Source organism: Garra rufa, chromosome 16, assembly GCF_049309525.1.
Source record: "Garra rufa chromosome 16, GarRuf1.0, whole genome shotgun sequence".
Classification (NCBI taxonomy): Eukaryota; Metazoa; Chordata; class Actinopteri; order Cypriniformes; family Cyprinidae; genus Garra; species Garra rufa.
Window position 1 is genome coordinate 38,862,365 of NC_133376.1, and position 27,116 is coordinate 38,889,480.

At 33.6% G+C, this 27,116-nt stretch overlaps 1 protein-coding gene across 2 annotated transcripts in view; it reads left to right on the forward strand.

Moving 5' to 3' along the window:
- Positions 1-22,576, forward strand: part of LOC141287944 (rod cGMP-specific 3',5'-cyclic phosphodiesterase subunit alpha-like) — a 30,696-nt gene extending 8,120 nt beyond the window's left edge. For both annotated transcript variants that reach the window (XM_073820057.1, XM_073820058.1), the window contains 16 exons: positions 1,807-1,873; positions 2,101-2,148; positions 2,273-2,422; positions 5,495-5,638; positions 5,888-5,953; positions 6,040-6,186; positions 8,813-8,920; positions 9,539-9,648; positions 12,309-12,396; positions 12,556-12,656; positions 12,784-12,891; positions 15,690-15,753; positions 16,316-16,390; positions 18,690-18,773; positions 20,613-20,781; positions 22,217-22,576. In XM_073820057.1, coding sequence (XP_073676158.1) covers positions 1,807-1,873; positions 2,101-2,148; positions 2,273-2,422; positions 5,495-5,638; positions 5,888-5,953; positions 6,040-6,186; positions 8,813-8,920; positions 9,539-9,648; positions 12,309-12,396; positions 12,556-12,656; positions 12,784-12,891; positions 15,690-15,753; positions 16,316-16,390; positions 18,690-18,773; positions 20,613-20,781; positions 22,217-22,266 — 1,579 coding nt within the window. In that variant the 3' untranslated portion in view covers positions 22,267-22,576. The remainder of the gene's footprint in view (positions 1-1,806; positions 1,874-2,100; positions 2,149-2,272; positions 2,423-5,494; positions 5,639-5,887; positions 5,954-6,039; positions 6,187-8,812; positions 8,921-9,538; positions 9,649-12,308; positions 12,397-12,555; positions 12,657-12,783; positions 12,892-15,689; positions 15,754-16,315; positions 16,391-18,689; positions 18,774-20,612; positions 20,782-22,216) is intronic.
- The last annotated feature ends 4,540 nt before the right edge of the window (positions 22,577-27,116 follow it).

A 27,116-nucleotide genomic window follows, 5' to 3' on the forward strand; every position in this document is an offset into this window, starting at 1 on the left:
GCAGCCTTGATGAGCATAAGAAACTTCTTTTAAAAACATTAAAATCATACTGATCCCAAACTTTTGAAAGGCAGTGTAAATGTGAATGTGAACCAGAATCTAAATCTACATTAAATGTGACCTTGAACATGAATCTGAATCTCAACCTAATTATTTTTATTTTTATTTAAGATTACAACTTTTTTTATATTCCTAGCATAGATACACTACCATTCAAAAAGTTTTTAAATACTTTTATTCAGCAAGGGTGCATTAATTTGATCAGTAGTGACAGTAAAGTAATTTATAATGTCACAAAAGATTTCCATTTCATATAAATGCTGTTTTGCACTTTCTGTTCATAGAAGAAATCTGAAAAAAGAATCATGTTTCCATTGAATATAAAAAAGCAACTGTTTTTAACTGTTTCTGAAGCATAAAATCTGCATATTCGAATTAGATCATGTGACACTGAAGACTGTAGTACTGATGCTGAAAATTCAGCTTTGCACCACAGAAATAAATTACATTTAAAATATATGAAAATAGAAAAGTTATGAAATTGTAATATTATTTCACAGTATTACGGTTTTTACTGTATTTCGGTCAAATAAATACAGCCTTGATTAGCATAAGAGACTGTGTTTATAAAATGCTATTAAAAACGTTTTTTCATTGTGAACCTGAAAGTAAATGTGAATCTAAATCTAAATCTGAATCTATACTGGTATCTAAAACCACATTAAATGTGAACCTGAATGAAAACCGCAAATCTAAACCTAAACCTCAGCTTACAGTAAATGTGAAACTAAATGTTCACTGCTGTTAAAAAGTTTGGGATCAGTAAAACTTGTATTTAAAAAAAAAAAGTCTCTAATGCTTATCAAGGTTGCATTTATTTAATAAAAATACAGAAAAACAGTAATATTGCAAAATGTTATTACAATATAAAAAATTGTTTCCTATTTAAAATACTTGAAAATATAATTTATTCCTGTGATGTAAAGCTGAATTTTCATCAGCCATTACTTCATTGTCACGATCTTTCAAAAATCATTCTAATATGCCGATTTATTATTATTATTATTTATTTATTAAGCAGCACAAATGTTTTCAACATTGATGAGATATTAGCATATCAGAATGATTTCTGAAGGATCATGTGACACTGAAGCAATGATACTGAAAATTCAGCTTTTATCACAGGAATAATATATATTATAATGGAAAAACATAATTTTACATTGTAATAATATTTCACAATATTACTATTTTTCTGTACATTTGTTTAAATAAATGCGGCCTTGATGAGCATAAGTTTTTTTTTTTCAGTAAGGATGCATTAAATTGATCAAAAGTGACAGTAAAATCATTTATAATGTCATGAAGGATTTCTATTTCAAACAAATGCTTTTGGACTTTCTGTTTGTTGAAGAATAATTTTTCCATTGAATATAAAAAGCAACTGTTTTCAACTGTGATGATAATAATTGTTTCTGAAGCATAAAATAAGCATATTGGAATGAGATCATGTGACACTGAAGACTGGAGTAGTAATGCTGAAAATTTAGCTTTGCACCACAGAAATAAATTACATTTAAAATATGACGCAAATAAAAAAGTTATATTGTAATATTTCACAGTATTACAGTTTTTACTGTATTTCAGTCAAATTCAGCCTTGATTAGCATAAGAGACTGTGTTTTTATGTTATTTCAATGGCATATTTTTTTCTATTTCTGTAGACCTCCTAGAAAATAAAAATGGGCTTCATTAAAGAAAAGTGCTGAATTGTTCTGGTTAGATGCATATGCATTGTCGTTACAGTAACCCTGCAGCTGACCACTGGGCATTATTAAGTGGGCTTCCCACCTACGTTGCAGAGAACGGCCTGGTGAGACTCTAGACCTCCATTCTCCTCTGCTGACGCCACAGTAGTCAGACAAGTTGGAAGCTATTATGGTTTATAATGCTCCTGTCATGTGCACAGCGAGGGGGAATAGAATGTGCTCCCACACTGAAATGATGGATAATTGTAATTTTGTGAACAGTAATTAATCAGCAAGCAATGCCCCTTCTCAGTGAGCATGACTGCTGCTTTCTCTTCACTCTGCCTTACAGATCTGTAATATCATGAACGCCGCTGAAGACGAGTTCTTTCAGTTTCAAGTGAGCTCACCTTAACTTATGCTTCTGTAAAAGCCATGAACAATAAATGAAATTAAATTAGCAGTGTTCCAAAAAATTAAAGCTGTACACCTCAGCTTTTTAAAGTTTATTTTTGTCTTGTCAGAAAGAGCCTTTGGATGAATCTGGATGGACAATAAAGAATGTACTCTCTTTGCCAATCGTAAACAAGAAAGAGGAGATCGTTGGCGTGGCCACGTTCTATAACAGGAAAGATGGAAAACCTTTTGATGAAATGGATGAAACACTAATGGAGGTATTTGAGGCCACAGTATAGACCAGTAGTGTGTCATACCTAAATATATAGTAATGGATTGATCAGCAGAGTCTGCATTATTTATTTGTGAATTTTTCATTGTTGACTCATATAATTTTATCTCAGTGCGAATCTGAAACTGAATGTGAATCTGAACCTGAATCTCATCCTAAAAATGTGAATCTAAACTTGGATCTTAAACTGAATCTCAACCCACAGTAAATGTGAACCTGAATGAAAAAATGAATATAGAGCTGAATCTGAGCTTGAATTTCATCCTACGGTAAATATGACCTGAATGTAAATGTGAATCTAAAGCTGAATCTGAACCGGATTTAAATGTCAACCTGAATGTAAAATATGAATATAATCCTGAATCTCAATTTATAGTAAATGTGAGCCTGAATGTAAACATTGACTATAAACCTGAATCTCAATCTACAGTTAATGTGAACCTGAATGAAAAATCTAAATCTGAATCTCAATTTAGAGTAAATGCGAACCTGAATGTAAAAGTTAATCTAAATCTGAATGTAAACCAGAATATCAATCTACAGTAAATGTTTACCTGAATTAAAAATGTTAATGTAAACCTGAATGTCAATTTACAGTAGATGTGAACCTGAATGTAAATGTGAATTTAAACTGGAATCTTGGTCTACAGTAAATCCGAACCTGAATGTAAATGTGAATCTAAGCTGGAATCTCAATCAACAGTAAATGTGAACCTAAATAAAAAATGTGAATCTAAACCTAAATCTCAACTTACAGTAAATGTGAACCTGAAGGTAAATGTGAATCTAAATCTGAATCTGAACCGTAATCTAAATCTACATTGGGGGAACCTAAATGTAAAATGTTAATCTAAATTTGAATCTGAACTGGAATCTAAATCTACATTAAATTTGAACCTGAATGTAAACTGAATCTAAACCGGAATCTCAACTTACAGTAAATGTGAACCAGGGCCCAGTTTTTCAAAAGTAATCCACTAGGATTTTGGATAACGGATTGGATCAAATCTTGAAAATGGGTTTTTCAAAAGAAAAAATGGATTACATAATCGGATTAGATCATGTAATCCAATCTTGGTTTCGATCCGGATCAAACCTTTAGTTTGGGTTTTTCAGAACTTTTTTGTAGGATTTGGATCACTTTGATCCAAAAAATCTGGATTTACCTGATCCCATCAGAAGGGTGGATTCAGCGTGGATTTCATGCCCAAAATGTAATGAAAACTTTAAAAATGTATCAAATAATACTATATTTGGATCATGCAGTATCTTACAAGATATCCTATTTATTCATAAGGTTTTAATTTTATTTGTTCATCCGTCAGGCTACAGTGATTAGGTAGGCTTTAATGTATTCAGCCTTTCAGTATAGGCCTACAGCAAAGTAGAAAGAGTTTGGCCTCATAAAATAATCCCCAAACAGCTGTCAAAATTTACCAAAAACAATAAATTTTATTCTGTCACTAATTGATATATATTTTCATCACAATCGGAAATATTTTTTTGTTTTTAGAATATTTATTAGTGATGCATGCAATGATTAATAACCAAAAATATGCAAAGAATGGCAATCACTGATTTTTGAAATTATTATTTGACATTAAGTCTTTTTTTTTATTATTCAATACATCTATATTTGAAACTTATAAATATCCTCACTGTACAGTGTTTTTGTAGGTCTCAGATGAGCGGACTGCTGGAAGAGGGTGGGGTGGTTTTTTTTTTTTCTTGTTTTTAGTTTTTTTTTTTAAATGTGTGTGTTTTCATTTCAAATAAAAATAAACTTATATTGACCCCACACTGGCTATTCTACTTGTTGCTCTTTACATATCTATAGTTCTACATTATGATTTCCTATCCTGTTTGAGCACTGGTTATCCAGATTTGCTGATCCTGAAAAGTTCCTATCCGGATCAGATTGATCCAATCCGATGTTGCTTTGAAAAACTGGCTCAAAAGTAAGATGGATTACGTGATCACGGATCGCAAAAACAAGGATTACTAAATCCGGATCAATTTTATCCGGATTAAACCTTTTGAAAAACCGGGCCCTGAATGTAAGTGTGAATCTAAATTTGAATCTGAACCAGAATCTTAATCTACATTAAATGTGAACATATACATACATCTGAATCTAAAACTAATTGTGAACCTGAATGTAAATGTTAATCTAAACTTGACCTCAATTTACAGTAAATGTGAACCTGAATGTAAATGTAAATATAAATCTGAATCTGAACTGGAATCTAAATCTACAATAAATTTAATCCTAAATAAAATGTGAATCTGAACCTGAATCTTAATCTACATTAAATGTGAACATATACATACATCTGAATCTAAAACTAATTGTGAACCTGAATGCAAATGTTAATCTAAACTTGACCTCAACTTACAGTAAATGTGAACCTGAATGTAAATGTAAATATAAATCTGAATCTGAACTGGAATCTAAATCTACAATAAATTTAATCCTAAATAAAATGTGAATCTCAACCTGAATCTCAACTTACAGTAAATGTGATCCTGAATGTAAATGTAAATATAAATATAAATTTGAACGGAACCTAAATCTACATTGAATGCGAACCTGAACCTGAATCTGAATCTCAACCTAATTGTGAACCTGAATGTAAATGTGAATCTAAATCTGAACCAGAAACTATATACAGTAAATCTGAACCTGAATGTAAATGTGAATTTAAATCAGACTCTTAGTCTACAGTAAATATGAACCTGGATGAAAAATGTGACTATAAACCTGAATCTGAATTTACAGTAAATGTGAACCTAAAGGTAAGTGTAAATCTGAATCGAATTACATTAAATGTAAATGTGAATCTAAACCAGAATCTCAATCTACAGTAAATGTGAATCTAAACTTGAATCTCTACTTATAGTAAATGTGATCCTGAATAAAAATGTGAAGCTAAACCTGAATCTGAACTGAAAACTCAATCTACATTAAATGTGAACCTGAACATGAATCTAAATCTGGAGCTGATTGTGAACCGCAATGTAAATGTGAATCTAAACTTGAATCTGTATCCATTTTTAGTCACTCACTCAGTTCCTGGGCTGGTCAGTGCTAAATACAGACACGTACGACAAGATGAACAAGCTGGAAAATCGCAAGGACATCTTTCAGGACATGGTCATGTACCACGTCAAGTGCAGGAAGGATGAGATTCAGAATATCTTGGTGGGTTTCTCTAACTTGACATGGCTTAGTCTCTAGTGTGCACTAATTAAAATAAATTACACTACACTGGTAAAGCTGGTAATAGCAGGATATCCTATTTGTACGGTATGAAGTATCTTGATCATGTGGAGAAGCAGCACTGTCACATATGAAAGTATGATTGATTGTCTGATTAAAATGGTTTGTATGAACATAGAAAAAGAGTCTTGGAATATCAGCCGTGTGAAACGAATGGTTTTCTATGTTCAGAACACACGTGAGCTGTATGGAAAGGAACCTGATGAATGTGATGAGGACGAACTGGAGAATATTCTGGTAAAACAGAAAAAAATATAATATAAGTTTTACAGTCAAGTTGTTTTATAGGTGCATGTGTTTAGCTATGCTGTCACTCTCTACAGAGCGAAACGCTGCTAGACTCAGTGGAATCCGAGATCTTTGAGTTTCACTTCTGTGACTTTGAGTTCAGTGAGTTGGACCTGGTGAAGTGTGGCATCAAGATGTACTATGAGCTGGGGGTGGTAGACAAGTTCCATATTCCACGTGAGGTGAGTTATGATGGCAGCTCAAATCCTGTTGGTATATTTTGACATATTTATATACAGTTGAAGTTAAAAGTTTACATACACCTTGCAGAATCAGCTAATTTTGTATTATTTTAGCAAAATAAGAGGGATCATACAAAATGCATGTTAGTTTTTTTAGTACAGACCTGAATAAGATATTTCTCATAAAAGACGTTCACATATAGTCCACAAGAGAAAATAACAGTTGAATTGATAAAAATTACCCTTTTCAAAAGTTTACATAAGCTTTCTTAATACTGTGCTGTTACCTGAATGATCCACAGCTGTTTTTTCTGTTTAATGATAGTTGTTCTTGAGTCCCTTTTTTGTCCTGTTACATTTAGCCTGAACTTTAAGTTTAAAAGTTTTCCTTCTGGAGCATCAGTGAGTGTTTGAACCTTCTGTAATAGTTGTGAAAAGATGGATCTCAAAATAATACAGTCATTGTTGGAAAGGGTTCAAATACACAAAAATGCTAAAAAAAAATAGTTTGTGGGACCTGAAGGATTTTTCTGAAGAACATCTATCACTAAACAAACAAACAAACAAAAAACATCTTTCAGATAACCACACAGTATTAAGAATCAAGTGTATGTAAACTTAATTACTTAAATTCAACTATTATTTTCTCTTGTGAACTTTGTCAACGTCTTTAATGTGAAATATCTTATTCAGGTCAGTACTAAATAAAAAAAACATGCATTTTGTAAGATCTCTCTAATTTTGGTAAAATGATTAACATTTTGCAGATTCTGCAACTGTATCTAAGTAGATTTTTATATTTTTAAAGAAAATTTAAGAGGTTAGAGTGGTTCTGGGACAATGTTTACTTGGGACATTGATTGCAGACTTCACAAAAGATGCAAAATGCTAATAAAATTATTCTTTACTTCTATTTTCTTCCTATTTTCTAACTTGAAGTTAAGAATATTTCCAAACAGCATTTCTTAAGATTGTTCTTATTTTTTCTTTTAAGATTGTTCTTAAGTTAAAACCTAAGAAGAATTTGAATATCTGAAAAGAAAGATCTTAAAACTTATTGTAAAACTGTAAAACTGTGTTGTAATAATTGATAACCCTTAACTTGTCTTAAATACCCAACGGTAAAATGAAAGTAGCTCTGCAAAAAATCTTAAGCACATTCAATATCTTCATGCTGTATTTTCACATTTAGAGCTGGGCGATAATATGGTTTACATTTTGTGATAATACAAGAAATCAAGCAGTTGAGAAATGCTATATAGTGTATATAATATTGTTGGACATACTTAGATATACAATATTATATTAACAGTTGGACAACAATATTGTTACATTTTGCAATGATATTAAAGAAAAATCTGGCAGTTGAGGTTTGCTATATGCTATATGTGACCCTGGACCACAAAACCAGTCATAAGTGGCATGAGCATAATTGTATGGGTAAAAATTATCAATTTTTATTTTATTCCAACAAACATTAGAATATTAAGTAAAGATCATGTCCAGTTAAGATATTTTGTAAATTTCCTACTGTAAATATATCAAAACTTAATTTTTGATCAGTAATGTGCATTGTTAAGAACTTCATTTAAACGACTTTAAAGATAATTTTCTAAATATTTTGATTTTTTTTTCACCCTCAGATTCCAAATTTTTGAAATGGTTGTATCTCAGCCAAATATTATATCTTAACAAAGTACACATCAATGGAAAGCTTATATATTCATTATGACAGTTTTTTTTTTTTTACATATTATAAAAGTAATAAAACACAAGAAAGTACTATAGATGCTAGATGCTAAGCAAAAAAGAGAAGAAAAATTATATGGTTAATATTTCCTGTAACAACAAAACATAATCATGATGTAGTGACTACTGATAGATTTATTTGTAAAATTTTATTTATATTTTGTAATTTTATAATAATGTATTTTTATCCACATCTCTCTAAATTAATCTAATTAAATTATTAAATTAATTATTTAGGATACTAAGATCATGTTCCATGAACTCCCTATCGTAAATATATCAAAGCTTAATTTTTGATTAGTATTCTTTTAATATTTAGATTTTTTTTTTTTTTTTTTTTTTTTTTTTTTGGACCCTCAGATTTCAGATTTTCGACTAGTCATATTTCAACCAAATATGTCATATCCTAACAAATACATCAATGGAAACCTGTGACTGGTTTTGTGGTCCAGGGTCACATATATCTCTTTACATGACTACTATTATGGAAAACTATGTGGAAAAAGCTGCTTATAATATAAATTCTGTAGTAACACCACTGATCGATAAAATAAACAATGACATTTATTAGGAAGATTTCCGTGAATCTGGTCCCTGGTCTCTAGCTGGCTTGAGTCCCTCCTTCATTGCATTGAATTTCAAAATGAGATATAATTCATGTCTACAACACAAACAGAGCAAGTCGGGATATGAACCAAAGCTTAATTTTTAAAGTCATCATCAATATTTTATGTATACACGCCCTAGCAGGCACCACAAAAAGATACAGAGTTTCAATGCACTGTCTTTAAGATATGTATTGCACATTGTACATACAAATGTAAATGCAATATTTGCAGTGCCTTGTACGACTTAGCTGAAATTGATTTCTCTCTAGACCCTGGTGCGCTTTGTGTACTCAGTCAGTAAAGGTTACAGGAGGATCACCTACCACAACTGGAGGCACGGCTTCAACGTGGGCCAGACTATGTTTACACTCCTTATGGTAAGAGAAAATCTTCTCAGAATGACATTTCAAACATTTCAATTCTACACCATTTAGAGGGGCTAAAATCTCATCTCAACCCTCTCTAAATCTATCCTTGTTTCAGATACAAGACCTCATCTCGCTCAGCAAAGGCTAGTGAAGCCCTAGCTATGAATACACTTACTGTTCGCACCTTGCGAACAGGAAAAGTAAACAAACCAGCCATGTTAGCCTTGCAACAGAGCATTTGATAAATTCACCCTTCTCTTTAGTGGGTGCAAGAGTCGTGGATATTTTTTAGGGAATGTTTTTAATGATACGGCCCATCTCCAACACGCATTCTCTGAAATGGCAGACGGTCCCGTCTAATTAATCAGCAGAGTGTAAACCTGCTCCTGGTTAAGTCATGTGTAATCACAGCGAGCTGGCCGTACGTCAGGAAGGATGGAGTGTTGGAGGCCTGGAAGAAATGCAGGCCAGGCTGCTAATGAGCCTTTCTCAGCACTACTCCCATGCTTCACTGAGCCTAATGAGCCCTCACTAGTCAGCCTCTTGCTCTACAAGAGTGAGAGTAGAGGGTGTGTCTTCAGGAGGCTCCGCCTTGAAGCCTATTAAACTTGTTCTAATGTGTCTCAGACAGGTGACCTGAAGCGCTACTATACGGACCTAGAGACGATGGCGATGGTGACCGCTGGGCTCTGTCATGATATTGACCACCGCGGCACTAACAACCTCTACCAGATGAAGTATGTACTCATTATAGGCAATCTCCCACTGGTCTTACCAAAGAAAAATGCGTAGGTATTACAATATTCAGAAATACAGTGTGAAGGCATTTTCATGCATCTATTTTTTGAGAGGGCACCAATGGGTCACTTGGTCTGCTACACTACCAAAAGTTTTTGAACAGTACGATTTTTAATGTTTTTTAAAGAAGTTTCTTCTGCTTACCAAGCCTGCATCTTTTTGAGTAAAAACAGTAAAAATCTGAAACTATTTAAAATATGTTTACTATTTATATATGTTTTAAAATGTAATTTATTTATTTGATTTCAAAGCTGAATTTTTAGCATCGTTACTCCAGTCACATGATCCTTCAGAAATCATTCTAATATTTTGATTTGCTGCTTAAAAATCATTTATTATTATTGTTATGTTGAAAACCATCACTTTCTATCAATTTGAAGCATCCTTGGTAAATAAAAGCATTACAAATTAATGCTTTTATTTACCAAGGATGCTTTAAATTGCTTTAGAAAATATAAAAAAAAATACTCCAAGCATTTGAAAGGTATAGTGTATAATGTTACAAAAGCTTTTTATTAAAAAAAAAAAAATCATTTATTATTATTATGTTGAAAATCATCACTTTTGATCAATTTAAAGCATCCTTGGTAAATAAAAGCATTAATTTCTATATTTTGGCAAAGAAAATATAGAAATCAATGCTTTTATTTACCAAGGATGCTTTAAATTGCTTTAAAAAATATCAAAAAATACTGACTCCCAAGCATTTGAAAGTTATAGTGTATAATGTTACAAAAGCTTTTTATTGCAAATAAAAATAAAAATCATTTATTATTATTGTTATGTTGAAAATCATCACTTTTGATCAATTTAAAGCAGCCTTGGTAAATAAAAGCATTAATTTCTATATTTTAGTGAAGAAAATATAGAAATTAATGCTTTTATTTACCAAGGATGCTTTAAATTGCTTTAAAAACTCCAAGCATTTGAAAGGTATGGTGTATAATGTTACAAAAACTTTTTATTTCAAATAAAAATATTTATTATTATTAATATTATGTTGAAAATCAGCACTTTTCATCAATTTAAAGCATCCTTGGTAAATAAAAGCATTAATTTCTATACTCAACTGTTTGAAATATTGATGCACTATCTGAACTTAAATTGTTATAAATTATGAATGACTTGGAAAACAAACAGAAGACAATCAGAATATTGTAGAAGTGGAATTATTTCAAAATATGAAAGTATCAAAAAGTTATAGAAGTTTAAATTTGCAGGTAAAGAAAATGCACTATACAATTTTTTATTTTTATTTTATAAAAAATTAATGGAATAGGTAACACTTATTCACTATTAACTACTGACTTTTCCCTCAATAAATTTCTAATTTGCTGCTTATTAATAGTTTGTAAGGTAGTTGTTAAATTTGGGTATTGGGTAGGATTAGGGATGTAGAATAAGGTCATGTAGAATAAGGCATTAATATGTGCTTAAGTAATACTAATTAATGGCTAAAATTCTAGTAATATGCATGCTAATAAACAATTAGTTAAGAGACCGTAAAAAAAAAAGTGTTACCACATTAATATTTTGCATAATATTTTTAAATCCAAAATTGCTATAAAATTAAAGCCGTATGTCTAAATAAGTTATGTTCCAAATTTAAAGTTGATATGAAAAAATGTAAGGTTCCTGTGAGATTTTATATAGGGCGTCATACCCCAAACAGCCATTGGATGCAATGCAAACGCCATTGAATTTTTTAATGCATTTTTCTGTCACAAATGTCTACATTTCTTTGTCAATATTACTTCTATCACAAAAAATGATCTCCAAATATGGAATCCTGAGACTCAGACCTTACAGACGATATGCATTTTGTCAAGGTTATAAAAAGGTTTGATTGTAAATACTGTAATACATTTTGTAATATGACACTTGGTACAACCCACTAAGGGGAAGGAGACTGCCAAAAGATTTTAAAGTACAATTTCCATGGTAATGCAATGTCCAATTTAAGGTTGAATTTGGAGGTTTTAAGCTTAAATGATATAATTTATGATTTAACTGTTTTTACTGTTCTTTGGATCAAATAAATGCAGGCTTGGTGAGCAGAAGAGGCTTCTTAGAAAACATTAAAAATCTTGAACAGGATAAATCAATGCATTTATAAATGTAAACAACTTAGTAGTTCTTTATATAGATGTAAGACAAGTTTTGTGGCACCGTTTTTGTTTAGCATGCAAACAGACAGTTCTTCAAATCCTGACCCAATGCATTTTTTTTTAATTAACCAACCTGACAGCTACTTATCAACTTTTTCACAGCATGCAAAAAAAAGTCAGCTTACACATTTTGAAAAAAAAAAATTGTGCTCCACTTTTAAAAAAGTGAAATGCATTCGAAATTAAATGAGGTAGAGTATGCCTAAAGTAATCATGTATTTCTGTGGTCAAAGATACATTTTTAATTGCATTCAAAATACAGTTTAATCAACGATCTCAGGAGCTAATATTTACATTTGAATTATTTCAATCATGTTACATTTATGCAAACTGGCATATCAGATTGCATTATGCCTATTTGCATTCATTTTTGTTAAAAGTTTGTGACCTTTGAGTTTTTTAAGACTCAACTTCTGTGATGACTTTGCCAGGTCTGGGAATCCACTGGCGAAGCTGCATGGTTCCTCCATTCTCGAGAGGCACCATCTGGAATTTGGAAAAACTCTGCTTAGAGATGAGGTAATGCTGAAAACTAATTGCATTTCAGGGCATTTTTCATCATTACAATTTTGAACTCTACAGACCATTGAGAATGTGCATCTAGTCGATAAGCCCATAAATAACTGCCTCCTCACTCACAGCCAGCAGTTTCCTCACCGAAATAATTTGTTTTCCAAGGCCTTAAATATCTACCAGAATCTGAACCGGAGACAGCACGAACTCGTCATCCATTTGATGGACATCGCTATCATCGCAACAGACTTGGCCTTGTATTTCAAGTAAGAATTCCTTTTTTTTTTTTTCAGCCGTGTGGGATGTACTTGGCTTTTCTGAATCATTTATTCAGAGTTAGTCTTGCAGTCATAGCGTGATTAACATGAATTTAATCACGATGTGCCTCTGCAGGAAAAGAGCCATGTTTCAGAAAATTGTGGATCAGTCCAAGACCTATGAGAGCTGGGACGAATGGACCAAATACATGATGTTAGAAACGACTCGGAAAGAGATTGTCATGTAAGTGCTGTGAGAAAATCACGTTAAAGGAATAGTTTAAAATTCTATGTTTATCTGCTTACCCCCAGGGCATCCAAGATGTAGATGGCTTTGTTTTTTCAGTAGAACACAGAGATTTTTTACTCAAACCGTTGCAGTCTGTTAGTCATATAATAGGCTTTGAGAGTCAAAAAAAAAAAAAAAAAACATGCACAGACAAAACCAAATTAAGCCCTGTGGCTTGTGACGATACATTGAGGTCTTAACACTCCAAACAATTGGTCTGTGAAAAAAAACTGAACGGTATTTATATCATTTTTTACATCTGATCCACCGCAGTGTCACGTGATGAAAAGCAAGCAACCATAACTTCAGTCGATCAGGCTCAAAAGTTGGGAATTGGCGAAAAGTTAACACTCTCGGATGAGTTTGCACAAGCACTTTTAGTTTTTAATAATTTGCAACAATCAGGATAAGCACAAGTAATTACTATTTTGAGTAGCCGTCGTACACACAATAGCAGCAGCAGCCACTGATGGAACGGCAACAGCATTCCGACGTCATATTGCACATTCACGACTTTAACTGCTACTTCTTGACGTTCTACTGTAACCTTCTACTACAGGAGAACAGCTGGTTTACTGTAGTCTGTACAACGTGACACATTAGGTAGATGAATGTTACTGTAATTCCATCAGTATACGATTCTACCGTTAGTCTTTCATTTGATCTGTTGATACTTAAACATAAGATAATTTTAATGATTTTAAAAAGATATGTCTGCTGTTGGCAACAGTACCTTAGGTAGCACTGAGACTAGTGTGAAATGAACAATTTAAGTATTGCCTAAATATCCTCCTCATAATCCATCATTTGTAGTTAAATAAATGACTGAATGCTGCATTGTGCCATCCTGTTTATGGTTGCTTAATGATTTTTACATTCTCATTGGAAGCTGTTGCTTAAAGTCTCTATAATCTCTCTGGCTGTATCCGAAATTGCCCCCTATAGCCTCAAATAGGGCACTATTTGAGGGGACAGCCATTTTAAGTGGTGTTCGAAACCATAGTGTTTGTTCTCGAGTGCACTCATTCAATCCCAAAATGCCCAAAAACGAGTGTGCAACCGATTGAATTCCCGCGTCTTGCCAGAAGATGGCGCCCGCAGCTGAATCATCCATCTGTTCAACACACTCGCCCACGGCGTAATACGGTGTACAATACAGGTACAAATTCATTGTAACTTGAATATAAAAATTTAACTAGGGTTTATACATAATTTCGGTGACAGAGTTCAAGATAAATGCTTTAATCTTACTACTGGAACTGCCCTTTTTAAATGATTATTAAACAGCAAGCAAACTATGGAAAAGCGGCAGTCCTTCCAGTGCACTTACAGTAGTGTCTGAATTCACTCACTTGTTTTCATTCACTCCTTCAAGTGAACTGTAAGAGTGGAGTAATTTAGGGAATAGTGAATAGGGTATAGAGCCCATGTGTAAACAATGAGTGATGTATACGCGTGACAGAGCGTTTCCACGCATGCGTCTACTATGCCAGAGCACGCTGACGTGTCACCCGCCGACTGTTGTGAACGTGCTCAGGACAGTTGGAAAATGCAGCGGATCAGAGGTAAAAAATTATATCAATACTATTCAGTTTCTTGCACAGACCAATTGTTTTGTGTGTTAACACCTCAATGTATCGTCACAAGCCGCAGGGTTTAATTTGGTTTTGTCTGTGTATGTTTTTTTGACTCTCAAAGCCATGGGTCCCTTTGACTGCCATTATATGACTGACAAACTGCAAAAGTTTGAGTTAAAAATCTTGTTTGTGTTCTACTGAAGAAACAAAGGCACCTACATCTTGGATGCCCTCGGGGTAAGGAGATAAACATCACTTTTTTGGGTGAACTATCCCTTTAAAGGTGTCATCGGATGCCCATTTTCCACAAGTTGATATGATTTTTTAGGGTCTTAATGAGAAGTCTATATTATACTTTGGTAAAAAAAATTTCTCAATGGTAGTGTAAAAAACACTCTTTTTATCTTGTCAAAATCAGCCCTTTTTAGAGCGAGCTATTCTGTTGCATGGTTTTTTTAAATGCTAATGAGCTCTGCTCGCCCCGCCCCTCTTTGCCATGGGATGATGAGCCGTAATGTTTACTTTAGCCGAGTTTAACTGAATTTAGCTGTGAAACTTGCTAACTAGCACATTATTAAGAAAGGCCAAGATGCATTAAAAAAACCTTAAACTCACTTCTGCTGTGGGTGAACCTGCATCACGAATGATTCCCACGAACATAGACGCATATATAGATCGGGATCCGTGCTTTCCTTTCAAAAACAAAAGTAACATTAGATGTCGGGAGTAAATAACGACTGCTATGTTCATTATTACATCGAACAACAACACCTCAATCACTCAATCCAAGACATTCTTGTCTTCCCCTGCACCTAAATCGACACAATGGCGATCGGAGTCGGACTGTTTCAGCTCGGTGAGGGCGGGTCTAAGGTAAGGTGTTCATGTCAATCAACTATCGTGGGAGTGGCCTCTGTCAATGTGCCGTCACATAGAAAAGAAGCTGAGAATGAGCTGATTTTAAAAAGGGGATATTACTTTTAAAGATTAAAAAAATACCACTGGGTGGATTTTTATGATTGTAGGGTGGTTGTGTACACAAACTGCATAACATGTAAAAGTGAGTTTTGCATCCGATGACCCCTTTAACAAACTAATAGCAGTTTGCTCAAAATATAGTATGCCACAGCTTGAATATGAATTCACTGCATGGCGTTTTGGTTTTCCTCACCGCAGGGCTATGATGATGACTGCCTGTGATTTGTCAGCCATTGCCAAGCCATGGGAGATTCAGAGCAAGGTTAGATATTCCTAATGCATAATGCAATGTCACACGCAAGGCCTGATTCTACAGCAATGTATTCAAACATGTAGGGCAGCCAAGGGTGTGACTGCATAGGAAAATGAAATCGCTGGGCTCTCAGCCGGCATAATGAGTCTGAAACCCCATTCATATGATAATGTATCCATGGATGGGTTGTTTACATTCATTGTTTAACACTCATTATTATATGCGTTTCACAGCAGATGGTATGCGTGAGATTATATTCCGCCGGATGTCATGCATTTTTAAAAAATGAACATTCTTCTTTTAGATGGTGTTTTTTTTTTTTTTTTTTTTGCACGTTGTTATTATATTCATGGAAGTAGATCCAAGAACAATGATGGAGCTAAATTTCATAGTTGCAAATGGGACACGTGCCAGTTCTCAGTGGAAATTGTTATGTAGCAAGTCATTAATGGTCTCTAATGCACAGTTAATATATTTGAAATCCAGTTACACATAAAATCCATATTCGCATCTCTCCAAATGCGTCTATGAAGATCATAAATCTAAGCTTATTTCTGATTGTGTCCTCTAGGTGGCGTTGTCCGTCGCTGCAGAATTCTGGGAGCAGGGTGACCTGGAGAGGACAGTGCTGGAGCAGCAGCCTATTGTGAGAAAGAGTCTGGAATAAAGGGTGTGGGGAGGGGGGCTGGGAGAAAGGGAATAAGAATGAAAAGTTCCCATGGGTCATGTCGTGATGTACTGCCTATTATGCGGTGCAGTGAATCAGAAAGAGCGGTCACAATGGCCCAGTCAAACAGACCGCTCCCAAACTCCACATTTTCCTTAGCTGTGATTGGAAATGCAGGAACATAATGTCAACTTTTGAAAAGCGTCTTCAAACTTTCTGCTTTAGTCGCACCACTGCTGTGTATTCAGTTTGCATTCGACCGTGCTGGGTAGTAACTGATCACATGTCATTTGGATTACGTAATTAGATTCCAAAAATTTCCCAAAAAAGGCACACCCTAAGATTTTGTGTGAAAAATAGTTGTTTATTTTGTTTAAAAATCTTATAAATGTATGAGGTGGCACACATGGGGTAAAAGGCACACAGTATTGATAAAAATACTTTAGCTAAAATGTTTTTTTTTTTTTTTTTTTTTTTATAATACTTGTTCAAAGCAATCACTTTAGCAAAGTTGGTACTATTTTCTGCTTCTTTTGATCAATACAAGAATTTTTGTTCCGTAAATATACTGCAATTACAATATGTTAAAATAAAACATATTTTAAAACACAGAAACAAAATCATTTTAAAATGTAAAGATTCTGAAAGCATTAAAGGAGATCCCATAGTAATTTACTACAGATTTACAGTAGTAACAATAAATTATGTTTTATTATATGATATGATTAATAGCATGTTTTTAAATATGATGGTTTCATTCTAAACATGGTGATTCTCTAAGATGCACACCCAACATAATATACGATATTTACCATCTGAATCTAACAATGTCATGTCAACAAATAAAAAAAAGTCAGCCTTCTATTAATTATCGTGTTAATTATTGTGCCTTTTAGCCTCAACAGCACGGGTGCTATTTACCCCAAATAACATAGTTTGACAATATTCTTTCGTTATTTAAAAACTGTTGCTTTAATTATCTCACAAAACTGAAAATCATTAAGAAGACCTTTGTCTCAAGGTATATTCAAGAATTGTAGTGATTCTCATTTGCTACTTGAATCTACAACATTTAAAAAAAAACATAAATATTAGATAAAGTGAGCACAGAATCAACTTTTATCGCGTCAAACATCAGCCAAAATTGCACGTGTATCTTGAAAAGGGGATGTTTTGGAAAAGTGCTACGGCACATTCGCATCTCAGTACAAATCTAGTAAAATGCTATAATCATCTGCCACAGAAAAGAAAGCATAACTAATTGCCGTTGCATTCCCAAATGCGTGCTAAACTCACAGCACATGAAATAAACGAGTTCACGCTTCGCTTTGAAATGCGCAGTGAAAAAACAGACTTGATGAAGGGATTGAGCCATATTTCGCTTTCGGGTTTTAATTTGTTTGACAGACACTGTGTCAAAGCATAATGGCCCAAAACACAACTTTAAAGGTCTTTTATATTAGAAAAAGAAATTTAAATATTTTTTAAAATTACACTTATTGCCCGGAAGACCTATTGTTTCATATTGTCATATGACCACGATAATATTGAGACAGTTTTGCTATCGCAATATCACGATATTGATAATATTGTTACATCCCTAGTAATTAGATTACATTACATTTTAAAATGCACATTACAGTTTACTTTACACATTACAGTTACTTTTATGGATTACATGATTACAAATAATTCACAGAACAGCAGGATTTATAATTTATTGATTCTCCCTAATTCCACTTTTGTCTCTTTTCAAAAAATTCTTCTCCATCATATCATTTAGCTTTGGATATTCACAAAATTTGAGGACAAAAGTGCCCTGTTAGTTATGCCATGTTAATATTTTAGAGAATTATGAACATGTTAAATTATTAATGTTGGTTAATAATCACACTGACATGTAGGTAAACAAATAAAATGTTTAAAAAATACATAATATTATTATAATAGATTTAAATCAATATTTAAATATTACCGTTTCATAAACTTATTAACACTCTACTTTTCATTTACTCTAGTATTTGAAATGCATTTCATTATATTAATAACAAATTGAATATATTTTATTTGTCTTTGGTTTTTATAACAATAATCCCATTGAAATTGATAAACACGTTAGGTCAAAAGTAATCTAAAAGTAATCATTACTGACTACAATTAATGTCATTTGTAATCAGTAACAGACTGCAGTTTGTAAGTAATCTACACAGCACTGGTATTGGTAGGTTGTGGGGTTTCATTTTGATACTGAATCAAGTACACGCTGTTTCTTTTCCAGCCCATGATGGACCGGAACAAAGCGGAAGAACTTCCCAAACTGCAGTGTGGTTTCATTGATTTCGTCTGTGCTTTCGTTTACAAGGTGAGGTCCTCCATTTCGATTAGTAAACAAAACGACATATGGGACTTCATTGATCTACACTTCTAAATGTTCACAGGATCCAGACGAGAGTCCATCAGGAAGCAGATACATAATCATCAGCATAAATGCACAGTGCTGGTCTTGATCGGATGTCTGTATACTTGAGTTTTATTGACTGTGAACGTCACATTGCAGGCCTGCTGGAATTAGGGAATGAGATGTGAAGAGTCACACAACTAGGGCTGTGAGAGCAAAAACTTTCTTGAAAAAGTGCAATGTTTCACTGTTTGATGTAGCTTGTTAGATTCCAGTTATAATATAAATGAAAATAGTTCCAAACAAAGCCAGAAAAGGGCAGAAGACATGCACTTGCTTTGTTTCAGAATGAATCAGCCAATTAGAACAAACTGTTTGAATGAACGACTCAGTGAATCAATCATTAAGACGAGGATTTGCTGCCACCTACTGGTGGTTTTAGAACCAGTTTGGATTATTTTAATAATCAAAATGTTATTTTTAAAATATTTTAAAAATTAAAATATTACAGTCTTACAGTATTATTTATGCAGTTGTAATTTGCAGTGTAAATGCATTCATGCCATCTCTGAGCTGCATTAATAAATCTTTGTAAAAATACCTAAATGCCACTTCAGATGCAGCATCTGTACAAACTCTGCACCATCTACAGATACTGATTACATTTGATTGGTAACAGCCCTGTAGTGTCTTGATATTCTACTTCATTCATTGAAAAATTATGCATTTAAGAAGCTATCAAACGCTATCTTCCAGGAATGTCAAATGATGCAAGAAATTGTATTTTTATACTACAGTAAGTAGTTTTACTAACAAATCGTGACCCATCGAATCGTACGATAAACTATTAAGTACTGAAATGTCTGGTTGTCAAGTTTCTTAGAACTCCTTAATATTTAAAAATGATAAATTGAGCCAAAATATCTAATCTAAACATGACATTCTGCTGCATTCCCATGTTATTGTTGCTACATAAAGTTAGATAGTTCTCATAAAAATAAAAATGCCGTTATTTGCCCATGCTATACATTGGAAGTAATTGCAAGTTTTTAATCCCATAATGTGGACTTTTTTCTTGCAATTGTGAGTTTACAACTTTTTTTTCACTGAATTTTGTGATATAAACTCGCAATTCTGACTTGTATTCCCAGAATTGTTATATGACCTAGCAGTTGCAAGTTTAGTGAGAAATGTGAGATATAAAAATGTCTTTTTTCCCCTCAAAATTGGACTTTATAACTCGCAACTGCAAGTTTATATCTTGCAATTCTGAAAAAAAAACTTGAAATTGCGAGAAAAAAGTCAGAATTGCAAGTTTATATCTCACAATTCAGATTTTAAAACTTGCAATTGGGATTTTATTTCACACAATTCTGAGAAAGAAGTCAAAATTGCGAAATATAAACTTGAAATTGCAAGAAGAAATTCAGAATTGCAAGTTTATATCTCAATTCTGATTTTATAACTTGCAATTGTGATTTTATATCACACAATTCTGAAAAAAAAAGTCAGAATTGTGAGTTTATATTTCGCAATTCTGACTTTATAATCTGTAGCTGCGAGTATATCACGGAATTCTGACTTTATAAGTCGCAATTGCAAGTTTTATATCTAAAATATCAGAATTGTGAGATAAAATGTCATGATAACATTTTATTCAGTGGTGGAAACCATAGTTTCCTAACTATGCATATCATCATCTTTAAAATCAAAATGCAATAATGTCCTAGAAGATTCCTATTTACTTAATGTTTCTACCTGCTTACAACACTCCTTCTTACTCATGCCCTATCCTTCTTGCAGGAGTTCTCTCGCTTCCACGTGGAGATCACGCCCATGCTAGATCGTCTGCTGAACAACAGGAAGGAGTGGAACGCTCTGAAGGAAATTCATGAGGCCAAGGTAGCCCAGCTGGAAGAGGCCAAAAAAGCCAAAGAGGAAGCAAATGCTAACTCTTCAGCTCTCAAACAAGGTAGATAATGATTCAAACAGTCTCTGACGTCTCTTAAAGGAATAGTTCACCGTAAAACTTACTCATTACTTAATTATTTACATGTTATTTTGTTCATTCTGTGGAACTGATGTTTAAGTAATATTCACACTGCTCCTTAACATAAAGTAGGTGCAAAATAACACAATAGAATCAAAAGTCCATGACTACTGAGGAGAAGATTCTCAGGAAATAACACTTACAGGAATAGGTTACCCAAAAATTAAAGGAACTGCAAATTTACTCACTCTCAGGACAGATGTTCATCATCAGAACAGATTTGGAGAAATGTAGCATTATGTCACTTGCTTACCAATGGATCCTCTGCAGTGAATGGGTGCCGTCAAAATAAGAGTCCAAACAGCTGATAAAAACATCACAATAATCCACAAGTAATCCACACCACTCCAGTCCATCAATGAATGTCTTGAGAAATAAAAAGCTGCATGTTGCTGGTGTTTTCTTCCTAAAATATAAATCCTCTATCCATTATATTGCTTTATCCAGTGAAAAAGTTGTTTCTTCTGAATCAGGAGAGAAATATGCACAGATCAAGCACCATTTACAAACAAAAACAGAGCAAAACAGTTCAAACTAATATGTCATTGATTTTAATGTAAGAAGATAACAGGAGATGGACTTTTTCACAGGTTAAAGCATTATTATGGACTTATATTTTGGCCAGAAGCCACAGTTTAAAATTAAAACGCTTTAATGATGGATTTGTTTCTTACAAACATGCACCTTGTCCATTCATAAAACAATTTTTGATGGACTGAAGTGGTGTGGATTATTGTGATGTTTTTATCAGATGTTTGGATTTTCATTCTGACGGCACCCATTCACTGCAGAGGATCCATTGGTGAGTAAGGGATGCAATGCTAAATTTCTCCAAATCTGATGAAGAAACAAACTCATCTACATCTTGGATGGCCTGAGAATAAGTACATTTTCAGCAAAAGTTCATTTTTGGATGAACTATTTGTTTAAACGTTAGTCTGTTTCTTGCACAAAGTTCTTCGATGAACTGCTTTTGTGGTACTGTCTTGTCCTTTTGCTTTCAATGACTAAAAAGAGCAGCATGAACATTCTTCAAAATTTCACCTATTCTATTTCACAGAAGTAAACAACTGAAGCTTTTGGAACTATTTTTGTAAACAATTTTGTAAACAATATGAACTACTTTTGTGGTACTATTTTGTCCTTTTGCTTTCAATGTACTAAAAAGAGCAGCATGAACATTCTTCAAAATGTCACCTTTTCTATGTCACAGAAGAAAACAACTCATAAGCTTTTGAAACTATTTTTGTAAACAATTTTGTAAACAGTTGTTTTTTTAATGTATGAACTTGCATTTTACAAACAATTGACATGTTATTTACTCTCTTTTCCATATCTACATTCTCTTTCCTCAAAGGAAACGGAGTCCCGGCCCCAGCTCAGTCCAAGACCTGTGTCATTTCCTAGACGTCAAACTGCATAAAAACAGACAGTAAGAATGTATGACAATGTACTGGTAATTTGGGCCGCTTTTGTTATTATGTCCACAGGATGTCCTGTTACAGTTGTGTACACTAGTCCTAAGTTTATAGGTGAAGAAAACCTTATAGTGCAAGTAACAGGCTATTGCAATGTCACAATAATGACTGTCTGAAAATGTACAGAATAGCTCATTCTCACATAGTAAATACTATGTACATGAGAGTATAGTGTGGAAAGTCCACATTACATTTTTTCATTATATGTAGAAATGTATAAATAAATATCAAATGACACATTTTTGAGCTTAGCCTTGTTATTTTTTTTCAAAGCTTTTGTAACTCTGTTGCTGTGCAAAAAGGACTTCTGCCCCTAGGATGCAGTGCGCTCGGTTACACCGCGTATGTGTGTGCGCCAGGGCTGACTGTCCCACTGGGACATACATAACAGTCTTACAAAAGCATTGGATAACACCTAGGGGGTGTTGGTCTAATCGACTCCGAAGGATGTGAGCCGATTGGCAGGATGGCAACAAGGGGCAGGCTCAGTGCTATAGCATTTACGTCATGTCACAGACGCAATGACTGCACGTCAATGGCCATGATGTCACGTCTTCTGCTACATTTACCTCACTCTCACAGCAAAGAGGTGGAGTCGAGAAAATCTGCAACCACTGCAAAAGCTAAAATAAGCTCTGACGTGACAGCAAAAATACGCACACCCACTCAGATAGATGTGCATCCCCCTCACACACACACACACACACACACACACACACACACACACACACACACACAGGGTGCCGTAGGGAATGATTATTCTGACATCTGAATCACAAACCAGCAGAGCGGCAAATTGCCACCAGCGCTCCGAATGGCTGCGTTAACATTCAGTATGTTCTGCTACATACCCTCAGTGAAAGGAGCCGCCACAATTAGCTGCACAATCTAAAATTGTAGGCGCTCTGCATGGATACAGCACAGAATAGCCTTTGCCATTGGCTGGCATTTCAATGCGGCAACCAATCAGACGCTTTCCGGCTGAGCTGTTGTGTTTATGCAATGCGTAATGTCATTTGGAACAAGTGAAAAAACGTGACGGTCTTAAAGCAAGTGCTGCTGGGGTTTTTATAATCCTCTTTCTCAAGCTGCTATTCAGCAGAATAGCATTGCTGTTTACTGCAGCGTCTCTTTGGCATAGAGCTGCAAAATGATTAGTTTAAAGATTTAAAGTCAACGTTTATGTTTGCGTGCTATATGTGACCCTGGACCACAAAACCAGTCATAAGGGTCAATTTTTTGAAATTGAGATTTAGACATAATATGGAAGCTGATGGATGAAAGCTTTCCATTGATGGATGTATTTGTTAGGATAGGAGGATATTTGGCCGAGATACAACTATTTGAAAATCTGGAATCTGAGGGTGCAAAAAAAAAAAATCGAAATATTGAGAAAATCACCTTTAAAGTTGTCCAAATTAAGTTCTTAGCGATGCTGTTATAGGAAATATTTTTAACCATATATAATTTTTCTTCCCTTTTTTGCTTAGCATCTAGCTAATATATATATATATATATATATATGTGTGTGTGTGTGTGTGTATGTAATAATAATAATGTAATATATATGCTTTAAGCTACGAAAATACACTTTAGACGTAAAAAGCTTTTAATAACGTATAAAAAACAGTGATGAATGCATATGTGACCCTGGACCACAAAACCAGCCATAAGGGTCAATTTTTTAAAGTTGAGATGTGTATATAATCTGAAAGCTGAATAAATAAGCTTTCTATTGATTGCTTGTTAGGATAGGACAATATTTGATCGAGATACAACCATTTGAAAATATGGAGTCTAAGCATGCAAAAAAAATCTAAATATTGAGAAAATCACCTTAAAACTTGTCTAAATTAAGTTCTTATGATGCATATTACTAATCAAAAATTAAGTTTTGATATATTTACGGTAGGAGATTTATAAAACATCTTCATGGAACATGATCTTTACTTAATATCCTAATGATTTTTTGGCATAAAAGAAAAATCAGTCATTTTGATCCATACAATGTATTTTTGGCTATTACTACAAATATACCCATGCTACTTATGACTGGTTTTGTGATCCAGGGTCACATATGTGTGTGTACTGTGCATATTTATTATGTATATATAAATACACACATACATACATTTATATATTATGGAAAAATGTTAGATTTATATGTAAAATATTTATATTTAAATTATATACAAGTGTTTACATACATACATACATTTTTAAAAAAATGTATACATATATGTGTTTTTACAGTTGCAATCGAAATTATTCAACCCCCTTGACATGCAAGACATTTTGTTCCAGAAAAGAAGTTTTTCTAAAAACAAATCTACAAAGGTATTAGTACATTAGTACACTATTGGAGAAAGTATTTTAATACACATTTGAGTAATTCTAAGAACGTAAATTGATGAATAATGAAAAAAACAAACAAATTGACTGTAAAGATTCATGTTCAAAATTATTCAACCCCCAAAAGTCAAATTTGGTGCAGAATCTATTATTCTTTAAAATCACCAATAAACGCTGTTTGAAAGTGTTTAGAAGCATCTATCACCTCTCTACTGCACTCTTGGCCCATTCTTCGACTAAAAAAGCTTTCAGATCACTGATAATCTTTGGTTTTCACATTGCCACTGCTTTCTTCAAATTCGACCAAAAATTTTCAATTGAGAACAAAATCTGGAGACTGAACAGGCCACTCAAGAACATTCTATGACTGATCTCTGAACCAAGCATTAATAGATTTGGATGCTTACTTTGGGATGATTGTCCTTTGCATTTAAGGGCTGATACTTCAAAGAATCCATGGTTTCCTTTATACGCTCATGTTTTCCACTTCCTTTCTTCAGTGAAACAACCCCGTAATAGGACTAGCCCACCTCCATGTTTGACCATGGAGATGGTGTTCTTCTGCTCATAGGTTTTCCCTTTTTTGCACCAGACGTAGCGCTGATCCAAAGGTCCAGAAAGTTCCAGTTTGGTCACATCACTCCATAAAACATTCTTCCAGAACTCCACAGGTCTATCTAAATGAATTTTAGCATGTTCAAGCTGACCTTTTTATTCTTCTTGGTCAAGATTGGTATTCGCCAAGATGCCCCAACATGAAAGCCATGCTTGTCTTATGTTCATCTTCTACTCTGGAATAATTTTTTTCCCCTCCTTTCATCGGGTCATCTCGCAAGTCTTTGGCTGTACATTGAGTTGCTCTGATCAAACATTTTTTGATATTGTGCTTTTTTTGTTCAACACCCTCAAAGGTTTTCTGGTTCAACACACTTTAAACTAAGAAATAAGTCTGCCAGCTGTGTCTGTAGGAACTTTTAATGTCTTAGAAATCTTCACGTAGCCTTAGACTTTCTAATATAATAAAACAATTGCTTTTCTATAGCTTTTGTGAGAGCTCTGTTGACTTTACCATATTTGCTACTCAACTTCAGCACATGCGTGGGATAAATGTATGGATGTGTAACATCTCAAGCTGATTTAGTTTTTTTTAGTAGTTTCTAAGTTTTAAGACAATTTTGTTCCCTACCACAAAAATAAATGACTTAAAACGGCAATGTTGAATAGGAGTTGAATAATTGGCAGCTGTGTTATTAAAAAACCCTTATTATCCCTTGTTTTTATCAAACATATTACATCATATATTGACACGATCACTTTTAATGTGCCAGTATACTGTTGTAGATGCAATTTTTATGTAGTCCTAGATCTACAGACAAGCTTTTATTTGTAAAGTACTGCAGTCTCTGGGGGTTGAATAATTTCGACTGCAACTGTACATAATAAATATACAAACATAGTATGCAAATAAACTTATTTTGAATTGATTAATCAGGACTAATCGTTATGCAGTACATGAATGACTCACAAAGTTGACCGTTGTTCATTATGGATTTTATTTTTGGAGGCAAAACAATGAATATATGTACTTTTTTACAGTATATGAGGATCAGTTTCTACAGTTTAATAATGTAAACAATCTCGGAAGAGAAATGTGTTCAGTTTAAAAGGAAGCCGTCATCTGCTTTTTTTAAACTATTTACATGAATTAAAATATAATTTATGACATCAAATAATTTCCACTATATAGATTCGATCTAGGAAACTAGATTTTAACAATTTAAAAATACTGAAATGCATTTGTCTCCACATTCTCAAGATGTATGAAAATCACACAATACCGAGAAAAAAAAAATTAAAAATAAAACCAACACCATTTCAAGACTAAGTGGCATATAAATAAAAAAAACCTCAAAACATATGTAAAAATATAAAATCTTACTAGCAGTATTTACCAAAAAACTACGTTAAAAAAGGAAAATCATAGCGAATTTGATAGTCATTAGATGTAATAGTCAAAAAAACAAGACAATGAAGAAAACAACGTATGCCCTTTGACTCCCTTTTTTTTTTTGTTTCCACTAAAGACAAGGTCTTGAAGCAGCAAAACGACGTTACGCGAATGACAAACGCTTCTTGATAAAAATGATCCGAGGTTTAGCACTTTGCTGATTCAAGAGGAAAATTCTCTCCAATCTTGCAAGAGCATACTTTGTGAGCAACAGATTGCAGGGCTACAGATGTAGTGAATTAAAAGTGACATTTTATAGGAACTAAGAAATAAAAGAGGAAAGACGAAATCACAAGCGCGCTCTTTCACACATTCACACACAAACGCAGGGCCAAGCCAAACGATCATGACATTCTTGAAATGGATTTGACGCGATACCACACTTCTCCTCAGTATCCAAACATCAAATGTACTTTTTG